At 37.4% G+C, this 16278-nt stretch overlaps 1 protein-coding gene across 19 annotated transcripts in view; it reads right to left on the reverse strand.

The window, feature by feature from the left end:
- PBRM1 (polybromo 1) overlaps positions 1-16278 on the reverse strand; it is a 115948-nt gene that overhangs the window by 65791 nt on the left and 33879 nt on the right. For all 19 annotated transcript variants that reach the window (XM_027582392.2, XM_027582382.2, XM_027582384.2 and 16 more), the window contains 6 exons: positions 15259-15357; positions 12900-12985; positions 11443-11538; positions 10737-10828; positions 5134-5347; positions 755-896 (listed from right to left, as the gene is read on the reverse strand). In XM_027582392.2, coding sequence (XP_027438193.1) covers positions 755-896; positions 5134-5347; positions 10737-10828; positions 11443-11538; positions 12900-12985; positions 15259-15357 — 729 coding nt within the window. The remainder of the gene's footprint in view (positions 1-754; positions 897-5133; positions 5348-10736; positions 10829-11442; positions 11539-12899; positions 12986-15258; positions 15358-16278) is intronic.

The following is a 16278-nucleotide window of genomic DNA, read 5'->3' on the forward strand; positions in this document are numbered from 1 at the left end:
GTTTAATGAGAGAGGTGAAAAGAAGATCTACTTTCAACACATGCATTTTTAAAGACCTTCTGCCAAACAGCTGAAAGTCCAACCATTACGGACTTAGGGAACGCATGCACAGCGCTGAAAGGCAATACGAGAAATGTGCAGCACCGATGTCAGGATCGACTACACAGAGTGAAGATTCTCCAGGGTTATTTAAAATTGCTTCTGTTGCTTCCTTGCTCTGCGATTCTCTTTCCAGAAAGATTCTACCCAAAACTGACAGACACAATTTGTATTTCATATCTATGCCTTTCTTCAAAACCCCTAGATCACCCATGACTCCCTGTTGCGCACTAGGACGTGCTCTCAGAAAGGATCTGATAAATTCTTGAACACTGTACAATGATTAATTAGCTTTAAGATGTTCTTTCTCCTAGGACCAATGCTACCCTAACAGACACAAGTCTAGAACCAAAGAAATAAAATCTAAATGATGGAGTACCACCTGTGACTGGAGGGAAACTTCCTGAGGACCCTAAAATGACTCCCCAGGCACAAATCCCTGCTCCTCCACTCACAAAGCTAACCCAGTCTAAATTATTATTTCTACTCTACATGGGCCTGACAACTCTAAAAAAAATACTCAGCAGTACTTGTGGTTGAAATAAATGATGTGATATTGCTGGGAGAAGTCACACATCTTAGAAGTACACACTCAAAGTCTGTAAAATTATTTCAATTATACATACCACAGCTAAGCAAATCCCAGGAATCATACCTGCATGACCTGCTGCAATTTCAGAACTCGCTTGTAGATGGCTGAATTGGGAACATTATAGCGTTTGGCATTTTCAAACATTAAATTCAGATCACACTCCAAATGATCCAAAGTTTCATATTCTTGGTTCTTTAGCTTTGTTCTGTGAAAGACAAACACATGACTACAATTTACCTTTACGAAAATGATGAAACACCCTTACTGAAAGTCCAGTACAAAAATCCTAACAAGCACTAGCTGACCTCTTTACTTGTGATACTGATGAGAAGCCCAGAAGGGGCACCTTCAAGATAGAAAGGAGGCAAAAGCACCACTGTATTTAGGCAGTATGACAGTCTACCTGAAAATCCAGAAGAACAAAACACTATAAGAAGTAATAAGAGGACCTAGGGTGCCAAGGTGGTCAATTACAAAGCAAATATATTAGCAACAACCCTAACGGAAAACCTCTGTTAGTTAGGTTAACATGCAAACCCCAGAAAGAGGAAAAAAAAAAAATCAGGGAGGTTTTAAGATACCTTAATGAAGAACCATGGTGATCTAGCCTCTTCATGAAGGTTAATGAAAAGAGAATGTACTCACAATACCATGAAAGGGGATATATATATATGTATAACGAAGAGGTCTTAAGATGGTAAATGAGAGGCAGATATGTCAGAGTCCATTCACTACTTTTCTTCTAATACAAACATTTGTAACTAATTATGATGGCTTAAAATTGATATTACTTATTTTGCTTAAAAGTCTTAAGAATTCTGGTATCTTTTAGACACTATGGCTATTGCTAATACCAACTCTCATAAAGTCCCTTATATATTTTACTTTAAAGATTTATTTATTTATTATTTTAAAGAGAGAGAGAGAGCATGAGCAGGAGGGGCAGAGTGAGAGAGAATCTCAAGCAGACTCTGCACTGAGTGTAGAGCCCAACGTGGAGCTCAATCCCAAGACCCTGAGATCACAACCTGAGCCAAAACCAAAAGTCAGATGCTTAACCAACTGTGCCACCCAGGCATCCCTATATTTTTTAAAAAATATTTATTTATTTGAGAGAGAGAGAGAGTGCATGCATGGGGAGAAGGGCAGAGGGAGAGAGAGACACTCACGCAGACTCCCAGCTGAGTGGGGAAGCCCGACGCAGGGCTTGATCCCACAACCCTGAGATCATGACCTGAGCTGAAATCAAGAGTCGGATGCCTAACCAACCAAGCCACTCAGGTACCCCATGTCCCTTTTACATTTTACACAAAGTGAAAAGTCACCGTGGGCCCTAACTCTGTATGCACATAGGATAGACTTTTAAATCTTTTGACTGAAGCACTTGCACACTATATGCAGATTCCACGTACTGCTTAAAAAGATACGAACATTTGGAGAACATCTCGGGAGTGAAGCATACAACTATGCACAAACAGCTCTCAGTACCAGCCTACGTGGCTAGCACCTAGAATTTAAAATTATAGACTCAGACTTATCCCTGCCAACTCTAAGAGTAATGTGCTGAGTATTCTCAATACCCACAAAGAATAGATGTGGAACTCGAACTTGTAAATGACAATCTATAATCAATCTGCAGGTATTTATGAGACTGATGTTCATCAAAATTAGAGGGGGGCAGGATAGGCACAATGGGAAATAAAAGATGGGGATGATAAGCCCCAGCACAGTGGAAGGTGACATATGGAGCCACGCTGTCTAGCTCCTGCCCACTCCTTCATTTTTGTTGTTGTTGTTTTTTTTTAAAGATTTTATTTATTTATTTGACAGAGAGAGACAGCGAGAGAGGGAACACAAGCAGGGGGAGTGGGAGAGGGAGAAGCAGGCTTCCCGCCGAGCAGGGAGCCTGACATGGGGCTCGATCCCAGGACCCCGGAATCATGACCTGAGCTGAAGGCAGACGCTTAATGGCTGACCCATCCAGGTGCCCCGCCCTTTTTTTTAATGATTTATTTTATAGAAAGCAAGAGAGAGCATGTGTGCGTGGAACGGAGGGGCAGAGAGACAGAGAGTCCTAACCAGACTCCTCGCTGAGCGTGGAGCCTGAGGTGGGGCTTGATCCCAGGAGTATGAGATCATGACCTGAGCTGAAACCAAGAATCGGATGCTTAACTGACTGTGCCACCCAGGCACCCCTATTTTTGTTGCTTTTGATGACACTCAACTATCATCCTTCTGCCAACAAATCTCCCTAGGACTGTGCTATATAATACATTAGCCACTAGCCACATGTGGCTATTTAAATTGAAATAAAATTTAAAATCTAGTTCCTTAGTCGCACCAGCCACATTTCAAGAGCTCAATAGTCACATGTGACTAGTGGCTACAATACTGGACAGGGCAGAGAAAACAACATTTCCATCATCATAGAAAGTTCTATTTGGTCAGCACTGCTGTAGATTTCCGTGTTGTTCTGATGTAGAAACAATGGACGGTAGTCCGGCTCCTGTCAGGCACCACTGGCCATGTGTCCTTGGAAAGGAGGTAGATTAGCCATGCTAAAAGCTGACCCTTCAGAACTCTAGTGTGCTACCAGCTAGGCCTCAGCCATTTCTCTATTCCTCACACTCTCCTACCTATGTGCCAGACAACTGTCAAGAAGTAAATTTAAAAAGGGGGAAAGGTACAGAATTCCTGACTTAACCAAGCAAGGTTTCTATTAGGAAATTCTAACTTAGAAGAAGGTTGTAGGCAGGTGATTGGGTTGGCTGAGAATATGTCTTCCTTTATACTAAACTCATTATTTTGACTAAAAAAAAAAAAAAAAAAAAAGACTGAGGAAGAAAAGAAACTAAGGACAAAAATTGTTGAGTGAATGGGGTGCCTGGGTGGCTCAGTCATTAGGCATCTGCCTTCAGCTCAGGTCATGATTCCAGGTCCTGGGATCCAGCCCCGCATAGGGCTCCATGCTCTGTGGAAGGCCTGCTTCTCCTTCTCCCACTCCCCCTGCTTACGTTGCCTCTCTCGCTGTCTGTCAAATAAATAAAATCTTTAAAAAAAAAAAAATTGAGTTAATAGGGAACCTCTCGACATCTATAAGACTGTCGCTATCTTTTTCAAGACAAAGAGTATAAAAGACAAATTTCTAGGCTATTTTCTTAATGAGTGGCAGCTTTAATTTCCATGTTACTTTAAGAGGATCAAATAAACTGACTTTCTATATCCTATTTGGGTACAAAACCTCCAAAATTTGCATTAAGTAAAAACACCATAAATTTTACTGATCAAATAATGAAAACAGAAGTTATAAATGCAAAACCATGAAACATATGTTGTTAACAACCTTATTTTCTAGAATCCAACAAGTATAAGAATTTTAATTCCTACTATTTGAAAGGTTAGTTATCTGTCCTGATAAATACCAGCTTATTCTGATTTTGCCCAGTTAAGATATATTTTTACCTTGTTGCCTCTATTTGGCTATACGGTAGAACCTAACCTGCACCATGAGAGTTACGTTATTACTTATTTCCTATTATTATTATTATTATTTTTAAAGATTTTATTTATTTATTTGAGAGAGAGGGAGACAGCGAGAGAGGGAACACAAGCAGGGGGAGTGGGAGAGGGAGAAACAGGCTTCCCACTGAGCAGGGAGCCCAATGTGGGCCTCGATCCCAGGACCCTGGGATCATGACCTGAGCCGAAGGCATACGTTTAATGACTGAGCCATCCAGGCACCCCTATTTCCTATTATTTTTAATGACGATGCAGTGGTTTCAGTATTGTCTGAATTCCCAATGTTTATTTGTTTTTGTTTATGTATGTATGTATGTATGTATGTATGTACTTAAAGTAGGCTCCATGCTCAATGTGGGGCTCGAACTCACGACCCTGAGATCAAGAGTCGCATTGCTCTACCGACTGAGCAGGCAACCCCCAATGATTGTTTTAAACAGGATGGGGAAACCAAGATGAACCATCTTTCAAGTACTGTTTCAGCTAATGAATTCTCTAAGAGCTGCCTATGCTTATTCTGGGGACTCAACTTTAGATACAAAATTTAAATAGAATTAAACTGTTGTAATTAAAATATCAATAGGAATTATAAGCAGAAAGATTTCTGTGCTTTGTTCAGCTGTAAGAAAATGAACAGTTAAGTTTTGAGCTGCATGACTCTTTATAGTCTATAATCTGACACACAAATGCCTAGCAGGAATACCTTTTATTTGCCTTGACTCTATTACAGTACAAATAATATCATTTGCATTTAATCAAATTTATTTCTCACTTTTCACATAGGAGTGATATGCAAGACATACTCTAGACATGTGAAAACATTTTTACCTTTAATATCCTTATCCATTTTAGCAAGGAGATATATGTGCAGGATCAACCACAAGAAAATGGATTTCTATTGAGTAATGTATAAGGCAGCTTACCTGATCTGTTGTAGGGATATGGGCATTTTAATTTGCTGATAATAATCAGGGTATTTTTTCTTTGAAGGCAAATGGAAAAAAGGTTCAGCTATTAGCTGCCCTTGGTTATTCCGACAACTCCTAACTGTGTCATAAAGCTGATAAAAAGGATTTGAAACATCCATAAATGAAGTAATGCTCTCTGCTTCCGACTCTCCTTCTTCATAACGTGCTGCTAAAAAAAGACAAAAAAGGTATTAGAAGGGGAAGAACGAACCATACTTTAAAGCTCTTTTAACAACTTCCAAAGTAAGCTTCGTATGTTTGAAAATACTTATTTTAAGAGTTTCCATCCCTCATTAAAGACGCTGTTAGTGCTTAATATAATTGTATATTTACTTAGAGAAATGTTACATAGAAACAAAGGGTTACATAGAAAACACTATGCTGTTTTTTAAAAGTTACAAAATAGTTTCTCTTTTTAAATGTGCCTTTAGAGACTCTGCTGTATGTGTCTGGCCAGGAAAAGGATAAAGTAGCCATACACAGATCTCAGAACTAAAGCAGCAGCATGTAGTTCAGGGTATTATAAATGTATACTGATACCAGGTTGATACTGGGAGATGTGGTTTTGCTTTGAGTCTGTGTGATTTTGCCCCACTGATCTACAGCATCCCTTAAGAATGATTTATTCCCTTGAGAGAATTTTTAGGTAGAAGCTAATCATAAAAACACCAAAACAAAATGTAATCATTTTTATAGAAAAACAAAATACATTCATTTCCCTAAATTCTTCAACAGTGTATAATGACCATAATTTAAGTTTTTCTTGATGAATCTGTATAATCAAAATCACTACTGCTCATGGGTAAGAATGACAATCATTTAGTAAGTACTTATAGTGTTAAGAGACGGACAGGCACAACTCAGGAGAGTTGTGAGAGGGTTTGGATCTAGTCATGGAGCCAAAAGTAGAGAGGATCTGAAACTAGTTTTCTCTGACCCTACTACTGCTGATCTTCTCCATAAAGAGCTTGCACATACTTAGTTGGATTTATACCTAGATATGTTTTGTTGATACTGTAAACTGTATCTTTTAAAAAAAATTGTATTTTCTTTTTGTGGCTGATTTCAGAAATGAAACAGATTTTTGTATAATGATCTTATATTTAGCATCTTATTATTATTATTAATTCCAATAATTTACCTGTACAGTCTTTTGAGTAAAAAACTCAAAAAACAATCTTTCAACTGCAATCCTTATAAATCTTCTTTTCTGATTCTTACTCCTTCATTGTTGTCACTGTCAGCTGGCTAGTATTTTGACCAAAAGAGGTAACAACATTTTAACTTATGGTAAAGGGAATGCTACAAGTATTTCTCCACTAAAAACAAGTGCTCTTTATCAAGTTAGGAAAGATCCCCTTCTATTCCTAATTTGTTAAGTTTTCATCATGAATGGGAATTGAAGCATTTATCAAATGCATCTGCTGAGCCAATACTACAGCTTTACTCTTTGAAAGCATTAATATAGTGAATGATACTTTAACTTTTTCTAATGCTGAAGTGACCTAGTATTCCTGGAGTAACCCAACTGTGTTATCATGCATTATCGTTTATATATGCTGCTAGATGCAGTGTGCTTATTTTTGTTGAGTTTGGGTATCTAGGTTCTATCATTTTGATAGAATGAACTAAGGAGCTCTTTTTCTATTCTCTGCAGTAGTTTGTATATACTTCTGTTCCTTGAATGTTTGGCTTGGTGTTTTCTATGGGGAAAGATTTGTAACTAATAATTTCTTTAATGGTGGTAAGACTAATCAGTCTTTTTATTTATTTATTTTTTAAAGATTTTATTTATTTGACAGCGAGAGAGGGAACACAAGCAGGCGGAGTGGGAGAGGGAGAAGCAGGCTTCCCACTGAGCAGGGAGCCTGATGTGGGGCTTGATCCCAGGACCCTGAGATCATGACCTGAGCTGAAGGCAGACATTTAACCGACTGAGCCACCCAGGCGCCCCCAATCTTTTTATTCTTGAATCAATTTTAGGCATTTGTCACTTTCTAGGAATTTGCCCATTTCATCTAAATGTTCAGATTTGTTAGCATAAAGCTGTTCATACATTATTTTAAATCTGTATGCTCCCTGTTTCCCCTAGTATGTTTTATTTGTGCCTTGTTTCTTTCCTGATAATCTCACCACAGATTTGCCTATTAATAGTTTTAACAGAAAAACTTTATTGATCTTTTCTACCATAGGTTTCCTTTCTAACAAATTCATTTGTGCTCTTAGCTTTTTTCTTACCTTTTCTGCTTATGTCTCTGCTTTTATTCTCTTATTATTTACTTATTTTGGATGCTTATTAGTTCATTACTTTTTTTTTTTTTAATTCATTTGAGAGAATAAGAATGAGAGAGATCACAGAGGGAGAGGGAGACTGCTCGCTGCTGAGCAGAGAGCCTGACGCGGGGCTTGATCCCAGGATCCTGAGATCATGACCTGAACTGAAGGCAGATGCTTAACCAACTGAGCCACCCAGGCGCCCCTAGTTCATTGATTTTCAGCTGCTTTTTTTTCCTTAAAGATGTTATTTATTTATTTTGACAGAGAGAGAAAGAGCGAGAGAGGGAACACGAGCAGGGGGAGTGGAAGAGGGAGAAGGCTTCCTGCTGAGCAGGGAGCCCAATGCGGGGCTCAATTCCAGGATCCTGGGATCATCACCTGAGCCAAAGGCAGACGCTTAATGACTGAGCCACCCAGGCACCCCTTTCAGCTGCTTTTCTAAATAGACACATTCAGACCTGTTACTTTTCCTCCAAAATACAGCTTTAGCTTCGTCCCCACTGTTTTGATATATATTATTTTCATTATTGCTATTGTTCAATCTCAGGTAATTGAATTTCCATTATAATTTTTCCTTTTTAAAAAGAGAAACCCAAACATTTGAAGACTTTTGCATTTCCTGAGTGTTTGGGTTTTTAACTTTCACCTTTTCAAGATTAGGTGCTTATCATGGCTGCATTATGGTCAGAAAAATGTCTATAAAATACCCAACTTTCAAACCGGTTGAAATTTGTTTCATGGCTAAGTACATGATCAATTTTTGTGATTGTTCCACAAGAATCAGAGAAGAACATGTATTTTCTAGCTGCAGAATACTTGCCTAATTATATCCATCTTGTTGTGTTAGCTGAATAGCCCCCCTTAATATATCCAAGTCCTAATCCATAGAACCTATGAATATTTATTACCTTATAGGGCAAAAGAGACTTTGCAGATATGATTAAGTTAAGGATCCTGAACTTGGGAGATTATCCTGGATTAAACTCTAAGCACTAAATGTAATTGCAAGGGTCCTTATAAGAGGCAGGCAAGGTCAAAGGAGAAAAGGAGATGAGATGACAGATACAGAGATTGTGAGTGCTGCATTCTGACTAGAGAGGAAGGAGCCATGAGCCAAGGCATACAGGTAGCTTCTAGAAATTAGAAAAGGAGAGGAAACATTTTATCCCCTAGAGCCTCCAGAGGAACACTGGCCTGCCAACAACTTGCTTTTCGACTTCTGACCTCCAGAATCAAAGAGAATACATCTGTGTTGTTTTAAGCCACTAAGTTTATGGTAATTTGTTTTTGCAGCAATAGGAAACAAATACACTTGTGAGAAATAAACATTGTGTACTCAAATCATCTCTGTCTTCACTGGTTTTCTGGCTGCCTATCTAGCAATGGAAAGCAGTGAACTCCCACTCTAGGGCAATGTTTTCACTTTCTCTGCCACCTTCTATTTGCTTGTTTTATATATTTTGAGCTTTTTAAATAATTTATCTTCCTGATGAAATAAACCTTTTATCATTATGAGGTGAATCCTTTTTATCCTTGGTAATGCTTTTTGTTTGAAAGTCCATTTTACCAGAAGTCAACGTAACTACCGTTTGGTTATTATTTGCCCCGTGTATCTTTTTCTATCCTTTTAAACTTTCCTCTATTTCTACATTTTAAATGTGTCTCTTGTAATCAGCATACAACCTGATTTTTTAAAAAAATCTAAAACTGTTACAGTTGGCAAATTTGGGTCATCAACACTGATGTGATTTCTGATATAATTTTTGGAGTTGTTTCTCTCATCTTTATGCTTTCCATTTGTCTCTTTTTCTGTTTCTTTTTGCCTTCCTATCTTATTTTTGTGGGGGAGGACTGAAAGGTTGATCTGTTTTTCTGATTCTATTCCCCACCCCATTTCTGTTCTTAGAGTTACTGCGAGTGGGTGCTCTTCTCTACCTGCCCTAGGCTGCACAGTATGGTTTGTCTCTAAAACAAATCACCTCAAGAAGACAGGCCACACTTTCTGGATTCTTATGCCTTCTTTCCATGGGCTTTTTCTTGTTGCTCCAAGATCATCAGTTATCCTTTCTTTGCTATTTTCACTGTACCCTATCCCCTAAGTTGTTTCCAGCAGCAGGAAGTAGAAACCAAACAGATTAGAATCTTGCCTAAATCAAGGATAAACAGCTATGCAGACAGAACAGCCTGAATGATCTACTACATACAAAGTTGATTGGCATTTACTTTGTTTTAATAGCTAAGGTCACTAAATAAGAACCCTCGTGTGACAAAGGTACTATTTGTTAGGGGAAAAAAAAAAGCAATAAATACTTTTTAGGTGGGTTTTCCTTCAATTTGTTATGCTACTTATAAGGTTAATAAAGTAACCAAATGTTAGAAGGAAACCTAAACATGTGTGTCACTTTTATAACAAGCAAAAAACAAAGCTAATAAAAACAAATTTTCCTTCAATTTTTGATAACACCAGACCTGATTTAAGTTAAAAAAAAAAAAGTTTTGTAGATGAGTGTCAAAAAAATTAAATTTATACTCTTAGTAAGTAGTCTACAGTAATTATGAAACTTCTATAGATTTAACAGAAAATAAGACACAGGTAGAAAAATCTGTCCTCCTACTTGATTATGAAATCAGACAATATGCCAGAGTAATTTCATGAAACAAATTTTATCTGTACATATAAACATTATCTGTAGTAAAATAAAGAACATTATATCACACTGCAGAGAAAGACAATGAAATCAAACATACCTCTACAGGTATGTTCTTCGCTATTTAACAGATAGTATACTTTTACGTGGATTTTATTGCCCAATGCCCTTTGCTGGACTTGTTTAAATGACAACTGACTATGCTGCGCTGATTGTAATTTACATCTATTTTTTTTTTTTAACATCTATCTTTAAATCAGAAGCTCTGGCCAAGAAGAAATTATAGCCTACTGAAAATATAAGCCAGTGGCCTGGAAATCTAAGATGGTATGAATGTCTCCATTGGGTTTCCCAATGGCATCACTAGTACTCACTCACTATTTATCATTATACGCTTGAAAACAGGATCTGCTAAGGCTAGCAAACCAATTGTTTTTATAGAAGTATTTATTTACTTAGATACAAGCTGTAACATAAAATAAGGTTTTGATAAGTCTGCCAACTAAAGAGTGCAAACAAAACAGCATGTACTCCAAAAATGGACGAACTCCCAGCCAGACCAAAGTTACTTTAATCTTCCTTCACTGGAAGATCCACTGAGAAGGCATTAACTAGTCACAACCTAATGCCTACCAGCTAAGGCAGCATCCTCTTCACTTTCTGAGCCATACTGAAGTGCCATGGTAATTGCTGACAAACGACCCCCTTGGACTGTTCTTTTATTACTACAAAGAAAAACAAACAATCAGAAGACAAGGAAAGATGTTATAATCATCTGGTTACTTTACACGAAACAGGAACTGTTAACAAAGCATTCACATCAAAGAAAAAGAATTTCTATTCAACTGTGTGATCAATTTATCTTTGTACATTTTATAGTCCCCATAATCAATCTTAGCCAAGACCAATTTTTGTTTCTCTCAAAAAAGAGGGAATGGTGTAGAAAGCCTAAAATAGGCTACTTTCAATTGTGTGTTACTTAAATGCAACACTACTCCTTATTTTATAAAAAATAAAGATTCATTCATCATTACTGGTTAATCCTCTTCTAAGGTGTTCATATTCTACAACGAACACAAATTCTATTTTGAATACAAAAATCTTTTAGTATTTGATCACAATTTATTTTACTGGAAATATTAAACACTACCTGACAAGTAACTTCTGCTTCAGCATTTTCCAGAAGTCAGGTCAGGCCTACTATAGCACCTCAACCTTTTAACATAATAACCCAATCATATCCCAAAGAATTACTTCATGATAGCCATCTGGGAAACACTAGTAAGCCTAGTGTCATAAACAAGGTCAGTTCTCAGACTAAACACACTCACTCTCTCACCGGTAATACTTGCTAGTGGGATTTCTCTCTTCACCAAGGCTGCCTTTACTGTGTGAAGGACCTGTCAGCCTGGCTGTAGCCACATTTGATGGAGTCCTATCCAGAAATAAGATAAAAAGAAACTCAGAAAATTGACAGCTGAAATCAGAATGGTGGGTAAACAAAAAGGAAGCAACCATCTTTTGCTGTTGTTTTTTTCTAAGTAGAAACGCTCATATATTTCTGAGCCATTACTATACAGCAGGCTTTGCTCCAAAACCTGAGGACTCTGCTGAAGAGAATGGGTAAGGGCTGGTCCTGGAGAGCTTATGGTCCCTGCAGTGACCAAGGATCTGGTAATGAAAGAAATGTCAGGGTCAGAGGCTTTGAAAGCAGTCACTCCAGCTTCCATTTCTCGAAGGAGGAAATGGAATCCCAGAAGTCAGACTTGTTCAAAGTCCTAGTCCTTGCACAAGAAAGAGCCAGGATGAGACTTTAGATCTCCTGACATCTGGCTAAACGCTCTCGCTGCCGATATAAATATATACTATCATATTTTACACACAAATATAATATTATGTATATGTTTTTTTTAAATTTTTATTTATTTGACAGAGAGAGACACAGCGAGAGAGAGAACACAAGCAGGGGAAGTGGGAGAGGGAGAAGCAGGCTTCCTGAGGAGCAGGGAGCCTGAGGCGGGGCTCGATCCCAGGACCCTGGGACCATGACCTGAGCCAAAGGCAGACACTTAACGACTGAGCCATCCAGGCGCCCCTGTATATGCTTATGTTATATACACTTATATGTAATACATGTTACATATAAACATGTATATAGCAATAAGAGCAGATAATAGTGTTTAGCCTCAAAAATTGTTATTAAATTTTTTTTTTTAAGATTTTATTTATTTGACAGAGAGAGAGCAAGTGAGTACAAGCATGGGAAGCAGGAGGGAGAAGGAGAAGCAGGTTCCCCGCTGAGCAGGGAGCCCGATGCGGGACTCGATCCCTGGACCCTGGGATCATGACCTGAGCTGAAGGCAGACGCTTAACTGAGCCACCCAGGCATACCCAAAATCATTTGTTTTTAAATAAAGCCTTCCGGCTGCAATGAAGGGCCGAGTAAGAGTTATATCTATTCTCCTCAGAATCACGTTATCAACTGTAAATATAATTTTCAAATGCAACATACATCCTGTTTTCCACTGCACTGATTCCACCAGCTAGAAAATTTGGTAAATAATAAAGGCACAAGGATTTTAGACATTTTATTATTTTTTATGATTTTATTTATTTGAGAGAGAGAGAGAGCACGAGCAGGGAGAAGGGCAGAGGGAGAAGCAGGCTCCCTGTTGAGCAGGGGGCCTGATGTGGCACTCGATCCCAGGACCCCGGGATCATAACCCAAGCCAAAGGCAGATGTTTAACTGACTGAACCACCCAGGAGCCCCGATTATAGACATTTTAAAAACATACCTCATTCGAAGGCTTGACTTAGCCATTTCATGATGTTCAATTTCTGCCTTTTTCATATAAAATATTTTTTTTATAGAATTTGCATCCTGTCAAGATAAAATTACTTGGTTTAGGAAAAAAAGGACAGTTTAAAATGCCCTCAGTCATGCAATGGACACTTTCTATGGCACTGTTCCATTTGGAGTAGGCTTCCATTTACTATCCATAAAGCTGCATCCTCTAACCTTTCCACAATCTTTGAAAACATCATCACAATTATACATAAGTTAAAAAGCCTCCTAGCTCTTTCACAATTAGTCAAGTAATGCACAAAGATCTAACAGTGAACAAGGAAAAATGGGTGAAAATACAATCAACTCTGTGTCCACTGACCTAAAAATTGATACAAAGATACACTTCTAAGATTAAAGACTATGCATACAAATTTAGGATGAATGTACTTGCTTAAATCAATAGCATATTAATATATCAAATCTAGTTTCCCTTCTAAAATTTATTTTAGATAAAATAGACCAAAAAGTACAACCTAACTGCATCAACAAATTATTGGTACTCTACTATTACTGTCCTATCAAGGACTAAGAATACAGGAATTTCATAGCTCGTTTCCGATTTTCACTCGAAGGTTCTTAAAAGATGAAAGTTTATTAAAAGGTGAAAGGTAGGTTAACTACCAAAAGCAACTATATTTGAGGCAGCATTCTGAAAGTTTAAAATAATTTTACTCCCAAAAGGTTTTCTGAGAGTCCTCTGCTAAATTCCCAATGACATATTATTAATTCAAGAAATGTCTAGAAGCAACTGTGTTATAGGAGTACAAAATTTCTAGGAGAGAATTGCAAAGCAATGAAATGGTCATTTCACATTGTGTGTTGCACTACAGAAATTGCTTTTTATATTTATGAAGTTTAAAGGAGAGACTAAATCAATATTTAACTAAAAAGTAGATCAAAAACAAACCTTACATCTGGCATAAACATAGATATATAAATGAATGGAATCGAACTGAGATTCCAGAAATAAACCCATACACCTATAGTCAACTGATTTTCAACAAGGGTGCCAACGCAATTCAGTGGGGGAAAGAACAGTCTTTTGAATAGAAGGTGCTGGGAAAAATGAATATCCCGTGTGGAAGAATGAATGTAGATCCCTACCTCACATCTACCTCAAGTATACAAAAATAAATTCAAAATGGATACATTTAGGTTTAAGGGCTGAAACTATAAAATTCTTAGATAAAAACATAGGTGTAAATCTTTGTGGCGTGGGATTAATGCTTTCTTATACAAGACACTAGAAATACAAGCAACCAAAGAAAAAGCAGACAAACTGGACTTAACGAATTAAAAACTTTGTGTCAAAGGACACTACCATGAAAGTAGAAACAATCCACAGAATGGGAGAAATATTTGTAAATCATGTATCTACTCTAATGTCCAGACTATATAAAGAAATCTAACAATTCAACAATTAAAAAACAGGTAACCCAATAAAAAAATGGGGTAAGGATCTGAATAAAAAGTTTTTCAAAGATATATGAATGGCTCAAATACACACAAAAAGATGTTCAACATCACTAATCATCAGGGAAATGATATTTGAACACAATGAGATACTACTTCACACCCATGAGGATGGCTATCATAAAAACAAAAGTGGAAAACAAGTGTTAGAATGTGGAGAAATTACACTTGCACATTTCTAATGCAAATGTGAAATAGTACAGCTCCTTTGGAAAACAATTTGGTGGTTCCTCAAAAAGCTAAATATATAGTTACATGTAGACCAGCAACGCCATTCCTAGGTATATTGCCAAGAAAAATGAAAATACTATGTCCACGTAAAAACTTACACATGAATGTTCACAGCAGCATTATTTATAATAGCCGTAAAGTGGAATCAATCCAAATGTCTAGCAATTGATAAGTGGGTAAATAAAACATGGTATATAAATGCAATGGAGTATTACTTAGCAATGAAAAGAATGAAGAAGTGATACATGCTGCAGCATGAGTGCCTTAAAAGCATCATGCTCAGTGCAAGAAGCCAGTCACAAAGGACCACATTTGTACGATTCCATTTAAATGAAATGCCAAGAATAAGCAAATTCACAGAGACAGAAAGTAGGCCAGTGTTCCTAAAATGGGGAGACAGGGAGCAAATGGAGTGACTGCTAACTGACTGTGGTCATGGTTGCACAACTCTGTGAATAGACTAAAAACCATTAAATTGTACACTTTGAATTAAATGTATGGTATGATGTGAATTTCATATCAATAAAGTTGTTATATAAAAATTGCTGGCTCTAAATTAAGGTATCTACTCTAACCAACGAAAACAACAGCGAAAAACTAACCTTGAATACTTGAGAACCAGGCTCATTATAAGTTTTGGCATTTTTTGCTAGGAGATCTATATCTTTGGCCATTGCATGAATACTCTTGTAGCTTCCATTCTAGAGTAAACAACAAAATATAGCAGTTCCTCTTAATTGAAAGTTAATCAGCATGACCTTTAAAAAAAAGAACTCCATATATTTTTAAATTCTCACCATATTCAAAGACTTTATTGGAAAATACACATGTGAACAATATATAAAGTCATTTTCTCTTTTATAAACTATTAAAATTGTCCATTTACACACAAGTTTTTGAGAATAGGTAACAACCAGAGCTATGTTAGTTTCACAAAAATTTATAATTTTTAAAAGATCAAATAATGTAAAAGTTGTTTAATTCAGCAAACACACAGTGCTTACTATGTGCCAAGCACTATTCTAAGTACTTCATGAATACTAATCCATTAAGGTGGACTTAAGGGTGTGAAGTAAAACTCCTCTAGTTTTAAAGCCCACTTCAGATAAAATAGTCTAGCACAGAGGTTGCACTTTTTGAGTACCTACTATGTACTAGGCTCCATGTTAGAGCTGTCACATCTTAAGGCTCACTCAATCCCAAATAATCCAGGGAGACTTAGAACTGCCTTCAATTTTCAAAGAAAAGGAAAGAGGAAGACACTCTAAGCAAAAGGTACACATGATTAATGAGAAGAACACAGAAACGAACAGACACATTCTAGAGAGACTGAGAAAACCAAATTAAGTGGAGTGGAGGATTAGGGAAGGTAGAACCATAAGCAGAGGCTGTATAGGTAAGGACAAATGAGGCAAAATCCAGGCAGCCAGGCAAAGGAGAGTAGCTGGTGATCTGCCAAGTGAGGATACCCAACATCTGAGCACTCTCTGTTTACCTTCCTTTTTTCTTAAAGATTTTATTTTTAAGTAATCTCTACACCCAACATGGGGCTTGAACTCACAACCCCAAGATCAAGAGTCGCATGTTCCACTGACCGAGCCAGCCAGGGCACCCCTGAGCAC

This window comes from Zalophus californianus, chromosome 1 (assembly GCF_009762305.2).
Source record: "Zalophus californianus isolate mZalCal1 chromosome 1, mZalCal1.pri.v2, whole genome shotgun sequence".
In the NCBI taxonomy this organism is placed as follows: domain Eukaryota; kingdom Metazoa; phylum Chordata; class Mammalia; order Carnivora; family Otariidae; genus Zalophus; species Zalophus californianus.